This window comes from Mobula birostris, chromosome 2 (genome assembly GCF_030028105.1).
Source record: "Mobula birostris isolate sMobBir1 chromosome 2, sMobBir1.hap1, whole genome shotgun sequence".
NCBI classification, from domain to species: domain Eukaryota; kingdom Metazoa; phylum Chordata; class Chondrichthyes; order Myliobatiformes; family Myliobatidae; genus Mobula; species Mobula birostris.
In genome coordinates this window covers 208,133,099-208,147,164 of record NC_092371.1, presented here as the reverse complement: position 1 = coordinate 208,147,164, position 14,066 = coordinate 208,133,099, and the positions used below count along the sequence as shown (strand labels likewise).

The 14,066-nt window shown below is 41.4% G+C and overlaps 1 protein-coding gene across 1 annotated transcript in view; it reads left to right on the top strand.

The window, feature by feature from the left end:
• The first annotated feature begins 425 nt into the window (after positions 1-425).
• Positions 426-14,066, top strand: part of selenoi (selenoprotein I) — a 63,560-nt gene continuing 49,919 nt past the window's right edge. Inside the window, exon 1 of the mRNA XM_072251348.1 lies at positions 426-626. Within this exon, the coding sequence (XP_072107449.1) occupies positions 426-626 (201 nt within the window). The remainder of the gene's footprint in view (positions 627-14,066) is intronic.

The following is a 14,066-nucleotide window of genomic DNA, read 5'->3' as shown; positions in this document are numbered from 1 at the left end:
GTCTCAATATTTATAGCTTATTTAGTTACTATTTTTTCTCTTTTGCATCTGCATTTTGTTGTTTTTTGCACATTGGTTGTGTGTCCTGTTGAGTATAGTCTTTTATTGATCTACTGTGTTTCTTGGATTTACTGTATATGCCCGGAGTTGTATATGGTGACATGCATGTACTTTGATAATAAATTTACTTTGAACTTGTAATCATAACCTCTTTTTACAGAAAATGATTGATTTAAAATAATTATACTACCAGAAAATCGGGTTGCTGATTATAATTTAGAAATTAAATTTGCATTCCTACAGAAAGGTGGTAAAGTGATGATGTTGAAAGTGAGGTGTATGCATAAGTTTGAAGATGCTCTGCCTCATTTTAAAGGCGATACAGTGAGGGTCCATTAGGAGAGCCGCCCCGCCCTGCCCTGTAGATGGTGCTGTGTTTGGATGGCCAGGAGTTGAGGTTGGCGCCACTCCTGATTGCCGCTCGTCCGCTCTTTGTTGCCTCGGATATCAATGCGGGCGCACCAGCCGCTCGGGTGTGGGGCCTTCTGATGCTGTTCTCGCTGCCGGTCATGTTTTCCTACGAGTATGTCACGGAGGAGCAGCTGGCCGGCTTCGACAAATACAAGGTAAACACGTGTTGCCGGGACCTCGCCAGCTCACTTCACATTAGTAGCCGGTCGAATGCCGCTCACTGGCGGTAGGGAATCAGTGACTACTGGAGAGGGGCCTCCCTCCTCACCGTCACCTCATTCTCCCCCTCCCACATAGCAACCTTCCACATCCACAGCCTCCAACACAACGCCACAGCCCCCTTCCACCGACATCTCCCCATCCCAATCGCCTCCTTCCTCCACCCTTATCCACAACTCCCCCCACATCATTCCCGACCACACCCGCTGCCACTCTTTCTTTCTCCCCACTTCCGCACCTCACACCTCTCCCTTCTCCCTTCCCTGTCCCATATCATTCCTGACCACACCATCCCCGACCGCACCCACTTGGCACATCTTCCCAATCTTCTTCACACACACCCTTCTCCCCCACATTATACCCGCACTCCCATTGCCCTACCCTGTTCCGTCTTGTTGCGGGTGTTTGGTCCAAAACTGTAGTAGAAGGTGCTGTAAAAACAAACCTGCGGGCATTAAGCAGGCTAGGCAGCATCTACGAAGGAAAATAGTCGTCCGAACAGGCTCTAGATTTGCACTGAAGGATCTCGACCCGAAACGTCGTTTGTTTCCATCTACAGATAACACTGACCCGCTGAGTTACTCCAGCAGTTTGTTTCTTAATTTCTTGTAGGTGTTCGTACTGTACGCCTGGTGCATCCCATATTAGTCCAACGCTTTCTCCTATTCCTTTAAAATAGAAGATACCCGTCTTTGCCGCTAGGTCTTATGCAAGTTGGGTCCATAGTCTTTCTTCTCTAGAAAGTTACTCTTTGTCATAGTCATACTTTATTGTTCCTGGGGGAAATTGGTTTTCGTTACAGTTGCACCATAAATAATTAAATAGTAGTAATAAAACCATAAATAGTTAAATAGTAATATGTAGATTATGCCAGGAAATAAGTCCAGGACCAGCCTATTGGCTCAGGGTGTCTGATCCTCCAAGGGAGGAGTTGTGAAGTTTGATGGCCACAGGCAGGAATGACTTCCTATGATGCTCTGTGTTGCATTTCGGTGGAATGAGTCTCTGGCTGAATGTACTCCTGTGCCCAACCAGTGCATTACGTAGTGGATGGGAGACATTGACCAAGATGGCATGCAACTTGGACAGCATCCTCTTTTCAGACACCACCGTCAGAGAGTCCAGTTCCATCCCCACAACATCACTAGTCTTAGAAATGAGTTTGTTGATTCTGTTGGTGCCTGCTACCCTCAGCCTGCTGCCCCAGCACACAACAGCAAACATGATCGCACTGGCCACCACAGACTTTGAATTCTCTGTAAGATTAGTTCCTGACTGTCTTCGCTCTGAAAACAATGAGGCCAAGATATCTGAACCTTAATGGACTACGGAAAACAATTTTCTAACCTGCATTGTTCCTTTTTTTTGCTTTACCTGCTCTTTACCTTACAACTACTTTTCCTGCATATTGTCTTGTGGATTATGACATGAGATTACCTAACGACACAAAGTATAAATTATCAAACGCAGCAGTTTCCAGCAACACGGGGAAAGTGAAGGATTGTCTTTAACCACTTCCAAGCCACGTTATTACGTCCTCCCACCCAATTGTGCTCTACTCCATTGTCAACAAGTCCATCCTTTTACTTTGTCACAAGCAGTCTATATATGACTGATCATAGTCAATTTTCGATCTGACCTTGATGTGAATTTCCAACTAATTTTGTCACAGACGCAGCCTACACCTGTTTACCATCTTCCACCTCTATTCATTGACGCAATTTATATTTGAAACTTTACTGTGACATCTCGATGTTCACAGAATACATGCTGATTTTTTTTTTTGTTTCTTGTCTTCGTTTTATTAATTTACTGGTTAAACATTTTAGCTTGGAAATATAATGCAGCATGAAGAGGTGATTTTTATTTTAAACTGATGTTCTTGTTCTGCTGTGATATTTCAAGATGAATCAAACAATTTTATTACGGAACTGGAACTGCTTGTGTCGGTTTTTATGTTTCCATAACAATGCCAATGTGGTTTAATAATAGTCAGTCCTTTCTATTGTTCATGGGTTTAAAATGTTTACTTGTCCCTGGAAACATTTTGTATAGCAGCCTAAGTTGTACTAATTTCAGAATTAGTCAGAACTTTTAAAAGACCATAATGATTGTTTTTACATCAAATGAGTGTATTCAAACCTAATTTTGCAATGTATATGTGAATTATTATTATTATTAGGTGGTGTTGGTAATCCTTTCCTATTCCCGACAGTAGTGCTGCAAGGATCTTGTGATAATAATGTGGTTGCTGTAAAGTGTCACTAGTTCATTTGTTCGGGAAGGTAATGTGTTCAGGCCAATGTGAGATTCTAGACTCTCGACATTTTACTATTTTCTGCATTGGGTAAAGGGATCAATCAGACATTGTGCAATAAATTGTGGTCTTGTCTATGAAGTTCATTTCCTGTGAATAAATTTAAACAAAACCTTTCATCTCCCAGCAAAAATCAGTTGTCTCATGTGGGTGCTTCTGTTAAAGGTTCATACAGTATATTTAGATGAATTGGAAGGTGTAATTGTAAATAATTACACCTAGTTATTACAAAATATAGCATTAGTTGGCATAAATGTATTTTTAATTTGTTCTTTAATAGTTAATGTGAGTTTTAAATTGAAGACCGTGTGTGTGTGTGTGTAAAACTGGCAAAAATAGTTTAAAAATTAGTTGAGTTTTGGGAAATAAAACACTGGACTGTATAATTCGCACCAACCAATCCTATTTAGTAAAAACAGAATAAGAGTTCAGTATCAGTTCTACAGTAGCCCTGACTAAAGCAGACTGAGTGTAGTTGCGTGTCTTGAAATGTGTTTGTAAAATCTTTTTGAAGAAAAATAATTGCAGGAAAAATTAAACTGCTGGAAGAACTCAGCAGACTGAGTAGCATCTGTGGAGGTAAGGAGATGGTTGATGTTTTGGGTAAAGACTAACCAGGACCTGGCTTTTCCAGTTTTTTAATTGTGCTGGTTTCCAGCACCTGCAGTCTCTTTTGTTTCCAAAAACAAAAAGTAATTGAAATTCTGTTTTGAATTCGATGAATTTTTATTTTGTTTTTAAGATAAGCATTGACAAATGCTCTTGAGTGAACTATTGTTTCAGCTGCTGTACATGTAGATACAAATGTTAGTACATAATTGTTGCATTTGTAGCTCCTCAGGCACTTGGTCCTAATATCTGCAGCAGGAGGCATTCTGTCTGCTGAGCTGCCAGTTGACTGAATTTGCCCTCTCTACTACTGATTACGTGCATAAGGTTGTTAAGTTGTATTCCATTCTTGAGATTTCACAAGTTACAAGAAGGGAACTTGCCTGGTGATTATCATATGAAAAGGATCAATGATCAAATTTATTCGCCATATACATTTACATGTATTAGGAATTTGCTGTGGTGTGTTGGTGAGGGCGTGACATGCTTTAAAAATTATTGTATTAAAATATATAAATAAATTTACTGTCATCTCCTGCCACTATTTTCTGTAGCTAAATTTCTCTCGCAGGTGTTGGCCTTACTGTTTTAAAAATGCCTCTCTTGCTCATACCCAACCAACTTCTCTGTGTTGACATATTTCTAGTTGATGTTGGAACACCACAGGAATAGTGCTGTATGTATGATACCCAATCCTGTAGTTCATGTCCATATAGTCCTGACTCTGAAAAGCATGAAGTAAGTTTCGGTCTCTGCCATGGTGCTAATGTAGATCTGATCTCTGAATACTGTTTTGTCTAATCCAGCTTTCTCTCTTTCAGCCCATTGCCATGCGTTCATTTACTGCCACTTACTTTGTATTTCATTGCCTTACTTGCCACAAAACCAGTGTGGATGTAAGTCAGCTTTGATCCTAAGGACTCTGGACAATGAAGTGAGAATTGATGAGCGTGCAATTAATTATTCCCATGTCTAACACCCTGGATTTGGAATATAAGTAGGTGGCTGCTTCAATCCTTGTTATTATTCACAATAGTTGTAGCAAAACTCTGTATTTTGAATTTCTGTGACAACCAACAGAGGAGATTGAACAATAAAGATTTGAGTGGAAAATGGGTATTGGGTGGTGAAATTCAAGTTTGTTAGCTGTTTTTTCAATATTAGTCATTGTTATTTGCGAGGGAAGTGTTAAATTTTTGACTCGGTACTAGGTCCCCCACAAAGAGAAAACCATGTTGCCTGGATTGGGGAGCATGCCTTACGAGAATAGGTTGAGTGAATTCGGCTTTTTCTCCTTGGAGCGATGGAGAATGAGAGGCATTGATCGTGTGGCTAGTCAGAGGCTTTTTCCCAGGGCTGAAATGGCTATCACAAGAGGGCACAGTTCTAAGGTGCTTGGAAGTAGGTACAGAGGAGGTGTTAGGGGTAAGTTTTTTTATGCAGAGAGTGGTGAGTGGGTGGAATGGGGTGGTGGAGGCGGATATGATGGGGTCTTTTAAGAGACTCTTGGATAGGTACATGGCACTTAGAAAAATAGAGGGCTATGGGTAACCCTAGATAATTTCTAAGTAAGTACATGTTCGGCACAGCATTGTGGGCTGAAGGGCCTGTATTGTGCTGTAGATTTTCCATGTTTCTATTAGAAGCCAGAATAGGAAGGGTAGGGTAGTGGTGGTAAGTGTAGTGGTTAGTCTGACGCTATTACAGCTTGGGCTGTTGGAGCTCAATTCTGGGTGCAGTTTGTAAGGAATTTGTTCTTCCCATGACCGTGTGGGTTTCCTCTGGGTGTTCCAGTTTCCAACCACAGGTGTACCAGTTAGTAGGTTAATCGGTGACTGTAAATTGTCCTGTGATCGGACTGTGGTTAAATAGGTGGGTTGCTGGGCGGCGTGGCTTGTTGGACTGCCAGGGACTGTTCTGCACTGTATCTCTAAGTAACAGCTGGTAGGTGATAGGTGAGACCAGGTGAGGGGGAAGGTGGATGGGTGGGGCGAATTAAGAATCTGGAAGGGGATAGGTGCAAGAGGTAGAGGGCTAAAGAAGGAATCTAATAGGAGGGGACAGTGGACCATGGAAGAAAGGGAAGGAGGATGGAAACCAGAGGGAGATGTTGGGTAAGTGAAGATAAGAGAATGCAAGAGAGGATAATCAGAATGAGGAATGAAAGGAGCTGGGTGGGGGTGTGGTTACCAGAAGTTGGAGAAATCACTGCTCATGGGATCAGTTTGCAAGTTACCCAGACAGAATATGAGGTGTTGATCATCCAACATCAGTTTGGCCTCACCGTGGCAGTAGAGGTGGCCATGGACAGACGTGTCAGAATGGAAATGGGAAGTCGAATTGAAATAGGTGGCCACTATAAGTTAGTCCTGACGAAGGGTCTCGGCCTGAAACGTCAACTGCACCTCTTCCTAGAGATGCTGCCTGGCCTGCTGCGTTCACCAGCAACTTTGATGTGTGTTGCTTGAATTTCCAGCATCTGCAAAATTCCTGTTGTTTGCGTTTAAGGCCACTATAAGATCTTGCCTTTTGCATTGGGCAGGGGGAAGGTGCTTGTCAGCATTGTGCCCCAGTCTGTCAGGTCTCCTGAGGCTGCACCAGATAATAGGTGCCTGTGACAGACTTGCAGATGAAGTGTTGCCTCACCTGGAAGGATTATTTGAGGCTCTGAACAGTGGTGAGGGAGGATGTGGAGGGACAGTTGTAGCACTTATCCTTGCAAGTGTGACAAGTGCCAGGAGGGAGAGCAGTTGGGAGATCTGAGTGGACAAGGAAGTTGTGTAGAAAATAATCCCTACATAGAGGGGGAAGGAGAAAGATGTGCTTACTAGTAGGATACTGTTGGAGGAGTGGAAGCTGTGTCCTTATCTACCACCTCATGAGCTTCCACATCCAACACATCCTCCCCATCTTCTGCCATCTCCAAAGGGATCCTACCACCAAACATATTTTTACCTCCCCTCACCCACTGTCTGCTTTCCACAGGGGGTTCTCCCTCCATGATTCCTTTGTCTATTTGTCCCTCCCAGCACTTACCTTAAGCATCTTAAGTGATACACCTGCCCATTTACCTCCTCCTTCACCTCAATTCAGGGTCTCAAACAGTCCTTCCAGGTGAGGCAACACTTCACCTGTGAATCTGCTGGGCTTGTCTATTTGGTCTGGCGCTTCTGATATGGTGTCCTCTATGTTGGTGTGACCTGTCGTAAATTGGAGGACATCTTTGTTGACCACCTATGCTTCATTCACCAAAAGCAGAACTTACTGGTAGCCAAACGTTTTAATTTTCATTCCCATTCCCTTTCTGACATGTTGCTCCATGGCCGTCTCTTGTGCCAAGATGAGGACACCTTCAGGGTGGAGGAGCAACACCTTGTGTTCTGTATGAGTAGCCTCCAACCTGATGGTATGAATATCCTTTTCTTCCAGTTTAAAAAAAAATTCTGTTCTCCCCCCCCCCCCCTTATTCTGTTCCTCACTTTGACCTCTTGCCTCTTCTCACCTGCCTATCACGTCCCCCTGGGTCACCACCTTCCCTTTCTCCTATGGTCCACTCTCCTCTCATGAAAGATTCCTTCTCCATCCCTTTATCTTTCCTACCCAGCTAACTATACCTATCACCTTCAAGCTATCCTCCTCCTCCTCCTCCTCCTCCTTCTCCTCCTCCTCCCCCCCCACCTTTTTATTCTTTTCCAGTCCTGTAAAAGGGTCTTTGCCTGAGACGTCGACTGTTTATTGATTTCCATGGATGCTGCCTGACCTTCTGAGTTCCTCCAGCATTTTGTTTGTGTTGATTTCCAGCATCTGCAGACTTTCTGTTGTTTATATGGAGAATGATGTGGTGGATGTGGAGGCTCGTGTGGTGGTAGATGAGCACAAGGGAAACACTATCCCTGTTATGACAGTGGGAGGATGGGTAAGGGCAAATGTGTGGGAAATGGAGGAGATGCAGGTGAGGGATGTGTTGATGGTGGTGGAAGGAAACCCCTTTTTTTTAAGGGAAAAAAAGAACATATCAGATGTTCTCGAATGGAAAGCCTCATTCTGAGAACAGAAGAAGTAGAGACAGGAACTGAGAGAAGGAGGTAGTATTTTGATAAGTGACAGCTATAGTTAAGATGCCTCTGGGAAGCAGTAGGTTTGTAAAGGATGTCAGATGTAGTCTGTATTCTGAGATCGAGAAAGGTGTCAGAGATGGAACATGTAAAATTGAGGGCAGGATGGAAGTTGGAAGCACCTCCTCCATCCACATCTACTACGTTCAATGTGGCCTCCTCTACATTGGTAAGACCAAGAACAGATTGTGCAACTATCTTGCAGAGGCCTAAATTTGGGCTGGATGGACATCTGGAGTTTCAGATTGCATGCCATTTTAATTTCACTTCCCATTTCCATACGGCCTGTCTATCCTCTGTTTTCTCTACTGCCAGGATGAAGCCCAACACAAGCAGCAGCAGGAACACCATCACCTCAAATTCCACCTGAGTGGTCTACAGGCCAATGGCATGAATATTGAATTATCAAGTTTTAGGTTACCCACTGTGTTTGACTTCCATTTACCTGTTCTCCCCCCCCCCCCCCCCCCAAGGATTATCTTTTGGTCCTCCCATTTTTGGCCCTTTTTTTATCTTGTACCTTCCCCACCCCCTTCCTGTTTCCTTCCTTCCTTCCTTGTGCCTACTACATGGATGAGTTCAGCCATGAGTCCTCAACTGTCTGGTTCCGGTTCCGGCTGCCACTCACTTCGCCGTTTGTTACTATTCTCTCCTCCTTATCAGAGACCAGCAGTGGCAGTATTTCATTTCCCTCCAGCATCTGTCTGCGCACTGTCTCCATGTCTACTCCTCTCCCCTAGCACGCACCATGTGCCTGTCATTTTTACACCCCTTCTCACTTCACCAATCAGCTTTCTTGATACTCCCCTTCTCCACTTTATACTGGCCATCTCTACTCTTCACTACTAATGCAAGGTTTTGACCTGAAATTATGACAATTACTTTTATCTTTCAGATGCGCTGAACCGCTCCAGCAGATTTTTGACTTAGAGTATTGTAATACTAAATCCACATACTTTTCAGATTAAATCAAATTATAGGTCCTACAAAATTTTTACCTTTTTGATATTAGGTGCAAAAATGCAACTATCCTTTTTGATGAAGAATACAACTCAGGCATTCAAGGAATCCCATTATAATGGGGTTCCTTAAGTAGCAGTTGCTCATTGTTGAGCAGTGACAATCACTAAACCACAATCCTTTTAGCTCATGGTGAGGATTAAAGCTACTTTTAAACTGTCAAGAATCACTTCTTGTCCAATGCTTTAGAAAAGGTAGAACCCATGCAGGTAATTAGCATGTATTCAAGTATGAGAATAACTTAACTTGCTTACAGGATTTGAAGTTTTCTCTAAACTACCTGTAATATCTTAAGTATTTCTATGGTCTTTCTGATAGATTTAGTTTTCTCCTTTTTTATTTCCCAAGGTCCTGTCCTGCTAATCTAGCTCATTTCCACATCAAGTGCTGTGTCTCTTCACTATAAATTTTGTTAGAAACTTGTATTGTGCAGTAACTTCATCATCCTAAATGGCTAAGTGGAAATTGAATGTTGTAGAGTTAAGTTTGTCTTTTTCCTTTTATGCTATTTTTGCTCTGCACCTTGATTGCATGTGTTGGGGAGAGGAATTCCACCCCTAATGGTTACCTCACTTTTTTATTATTATTTCTGTGTTTGCACTATTTTTAATTTAATTTCATATGTGTGTGTATGTATATATATTTTGGGGGTATATTGTGAATGATTAATTCTGATGACTGACTGGAGGTGCATTCATCAATTTTCTTTCACGCTCTGTAGTAAAAGTTCGCAGAACCTGATTTTGATGGTCAGTTGATTGCTAGGGAAAGATAAGTTCATGTTTTATGTCAAATTATAAACACTGAAAATGTTACGTGGATGGTGATAGTTTGGGTAAAGAGAAGATGAAATGAGACCTGGGTAATTGTACACCATTGACTCGAAGCAAGTGCTCAGATGCAGTAAGCGATTAAAAAGGCAAATCGTCTACCACCTTCATAGAAAGACTGCTTTTGTATAGGAACAATTGAGTTTTGGATGCAGATCTAGTCCTGTCTGGGGTGGGATTTTGCTATAAATTGAGTGTGGTAGAGGTTTACAAGGCTGTTTCCTGGAACAGTAACGCTGGTGTATGAGAGATTGGATGTGTTAGTTCTACATTCACCGTATTCATGAATGAGAGGTGATCTTGTGGAAATTCATTTAAGCACAGTAATAGGACAAGGCAGACTACAAAAGGAAGGTGTTCCCGACAGCAGGAGTGGACAGAATCAGGGGCCGTGGCCTCTGGATACATCTAGAGCTGGGATTGGAAGAAATTGTTTTCACCTGAAGTGTGCTGAACCTGTGAAATTCTTTGCCACAAGAATGTAATGGAGAAAGTACATGACATAAACTTAAATATATTCAGAAAGGAATTAAATATGTTAAAAGGATCAAATGGAATCTCCATTATTGATAGTTCAGCCTTTGTATTGAAATTGTTTATGGTGGGTGTGTTTTTAAAAGGGCGAGATCTTGGAAGGGCTATGCAATATAAGTTGTGTGTTGCAAAGATATTTGCTTTTGCAGGGTATCAGTTTCATTGTCATCTCATTAAAGGGAGTCTAGGTATAATCTGTCCTCTCTTGTAGTCTTCATTGCTTAAATGGTTCGTCTTCTCCACTCTTCTCCGGTTACCAGATCCCCTTAAATAATTAAATGTGATTACACACAGTTAAGAATGGTATCAGGTTGTTACTTCGGCTTAGAGCAGCTGAGCAGTGCTGAAATACTAGATTCACCTGACCGCTGATCATTCTCAGCAAAGCACGTAGTTGTAGAAGTTCATGTAGAACAGTTTAAAATTGTTGAAAGGGTATGAAAATGTAATGACTCTTTATAGAGGCGCTTTACCTTTTCAGACTATCATGCTGAAATCAAAATGTCTAGGCAATTAACGATCCCAGCACTTTTATCTCAGTTATCCTGTGTTCATCATGGAAGGACGTTGCTGGTAGTTGGGCCAGCAGCTGCTGTCTGCAAAAGCAATTTAACTTGTCCCATTCATTTGCCCTGCAAATTCTTTTGAGAGATTATCGAGCTCTAATGAATGTTATAATTGTCTGTCCCTCTTGTGCAGTGAGCCAATGCACTGCAGTTTAATCTGCAGTGCATTCCAGACTTAACTCTTGCTGTGGTTTAAAACTTGTACTTGTAATACAGTTTCCCCTGACTGATTTGAACCCTTATTTACCCCTTTACCACCCTCCCTCTCCTTGCACTTTAACACTGGCATTCAAACCCAATTGGTTTACAATCCTGTGATGACCTTTCCTTTTTCCTTTTTTCCCATATCTTTAACCTTCCCCAGGTCTAACACACTTTACATATTACCTGTTTTCTCATAGATGCTGTTGCCTATAGATTATTTCCAGGCAAGATAACATTCTATCTTTTAAGACACTTTATCAAGCAGTCTTGAAGTGATTGTGGGGGCATTAGTAATAATCTTTCAAGAATCACCTGATCTGGACTGGTTCTGGAAGACTGGAAAATTGCAAACGTCACTCCACTCTTCAAGAAGGGAGTTGGAACCATTTTTTTTTCATGTTATATGTCAATAATTTGGGTGATGGAATTGATAGCTTTGTGGCTGAGTTTGCAGACAATATGAAGATGGGTGAAGGGTCAGGTAGTGCTGAGTTAGGGTGTCTGTAGAAGAGCTTAAACGGATTGGGAGAATGGGCAGAGAAGTGGCAGATGGAGTATAGTGTATGGAAGTGAATGGTCATGAACTTTGGTAGAAGGAATGAAGGTGTGGAGTATTTTCCAAATGGGGAGAAAATTCGAAACTTGAAGATGCAAAGGGACATGCAGGGTTCCCTGAAGGTTAACTTGTAGGTGGAATCAATGTTAAGGAAGGCAAATGCAATGTCAGCATTCATTTTGAGATGACTAGAATATAAGGCATTGGTCAGAGCTCACTTGGAGTATTGTGAGCTGTTTTGGGCTCCTTATCTAAGAAGGTGTGCTGGCATTGGAAAGGATCCAGAGGAGGATCATGAGAAATATTCCAAGAATGAAAGAGTTAACATATGAGGAGCATTTAGTGGCTTTGAGCCTTTATTTGCTGGACTTTAGAAGAATTAGGGGCAATCTCATTGAAACCTATCTGCCATTGAAAGACAAACAAAAAAATCTGCAGATGCTGGAAATCCAAGCAACACACACAAAATGCTGGAGGAACTCAGCAGGCCAGGCAGCATCTATGGAAAATGAGTAGTTTGATGTTTTGGATGGAGACCGAAGGGCCAGTTCCTCTTGCATTTTGTGTGTTCACAATGTTGAAAAGCCCAGTTTGAGTGGATGTAGAAATGATGTTTCCTATAGTGGGAGAGCCAAGGACCAGAGGGCACAGCCTCAGGATAGAGAGATGTGCCTTTAGAGCAGATATGAGGAGGAAGCTCTTTGCATATTTAAAGCAGAGGCTGATAGGTTCTTGATTAATCAGGGCGTCAAAGGTTAGAGGGAGAAGACAGGAGAATTGATTGAGAGGGATAACAAATCAGCCATGATTGAATAGTGGAGCAGACTTGATGGGTGGAATAGCCTAACTCTGTCCCTATATCAAAGCATAACAGAGATCTTGTAAAATAAATTTTATAGAAAATATCAGTGTACTTTCATATCAGTCTCTTTAAGTGGGCACACTGAAATATTCTATGTATTCTTTGCAATTTAAATTGTTCTAATGCTGCTTTTGCCTTGCTCTGTGAGGTTTCAGTAGACACAAAATGCTGGAGGAGCTCAGCAGGCCAGGCAGCATCTATGAAAAAAGTAAACAGGGCTGATGAAAGGTCTTGGTCCAAAATGTTGACTTTTCACTCTTTTCCATAGATGCTGTCAGGCCTGCTGAGTTCCTCCAGCACTTTGAATATGTTGCTTGGATTTCCAGTATCTGCAGATTTTCTCATCTTTGAGGTTGTTCTTATAGGTAACATATAAAAAGAATGCAAGACTCTTTGCAGCAATATTAACAAATGTGTATTTTATAAATAGAAATGTTACTAAACCTGAATTTGCCATGAAGTGTTTAAAAAGAGTCATGAAATGCTGTATTTCTTAAAATGTCAAAATACATCTTTGAATATATTTCCAATCAAAACTGATTTCTGAGGAAATGCAGAAATTGGTTGTGGTGATAGGTGTGGGGTATTCCTAAACAGAATTTAATTCATGATAAATTGTTTCAGGTCTATTTGCTATGTATTATGGAAGTTGATATGTACCAATGTGCAGCTGCTGAAATCAATGTAATGAAGTACAATATACTGCACAATGCAAGACTTTCTTTTTGCTTGGGAAGAATTCATACACTCAACCAAACCAGTATTGAGAGATTTATTAAAAGGTTAATTTTTGAAGTTTGTACTTTTAAACATACTTTTATCCTGTGATAATAGAAATTATGTACTTGTATGACTCAAAAGGGAGTTGATTCCTTAGAGCAATTCACCACACATAGTTTTAATGTTTTTATTGTCATTATGTAATTGGTAATTTGGGCAGCTGCAGTATTAAAGCATTGTGAAGCTATGGGAATGTACATCCAAAGCAAAACTGAAAATGTAAGGACTGAAAGAAGTTGATCAGCATTTGAAAGTGAAAGAAAGTTTGATATTTTGTATTAGTTTGTGCTGTACAGTGTAGTAAACCTGTACCACCACAATCCCCATCACCATCGAGAGCCTATCCATGCCAGTGCTAAGCTTGGCTAGGTACAAAAGATCTTCATATAACATAGACATCTACAGCACGTTAAAGGCCCTTCGCGTGACAATGTTATTCTGACTATGTAACCTACTCTAGAAACTGCCTAGAATTTCCCTACCACATAGCCCTCTATTTTTTCGAAGCTTCATGTACCTATCTAAGAGCATCTTAAAAGACCCTATTGTATCCACCTCCACCACTGTTGCTGGCTGTGCATTCCACGCACCCACCACTTTCTGTGTGGAGAAACTTACCCCTGACACCCCCTCTGTACCTACTTCTAAGCATCTTAAAACTATGCCCCCTCGTGTGAGCCATTTCAGTCCTGGGGGAAAAAGCCTCTGGCTATCCACACAATCATTGTGCAGAATTAACTTATTCCTAGAAGATTTCTTTTAAACCAAAGAAGCTGGAATGGTTTTAGAGGTTGCTTTTTGATTTCACAGTTGCCACATTGAAAAGTTAAGATTAATTTTGTATGTTGGGAACTATATTTTAAACTTGGATTGAAGTTTTTCCAGTTGGTCAGAGAGTGAGATAATCTGATTTTACAACCTCTTGAGTCACAGATTATGGTCTCATGGTCTGAGTCGACGTTCCTCCTGAGTTACAGATTAAA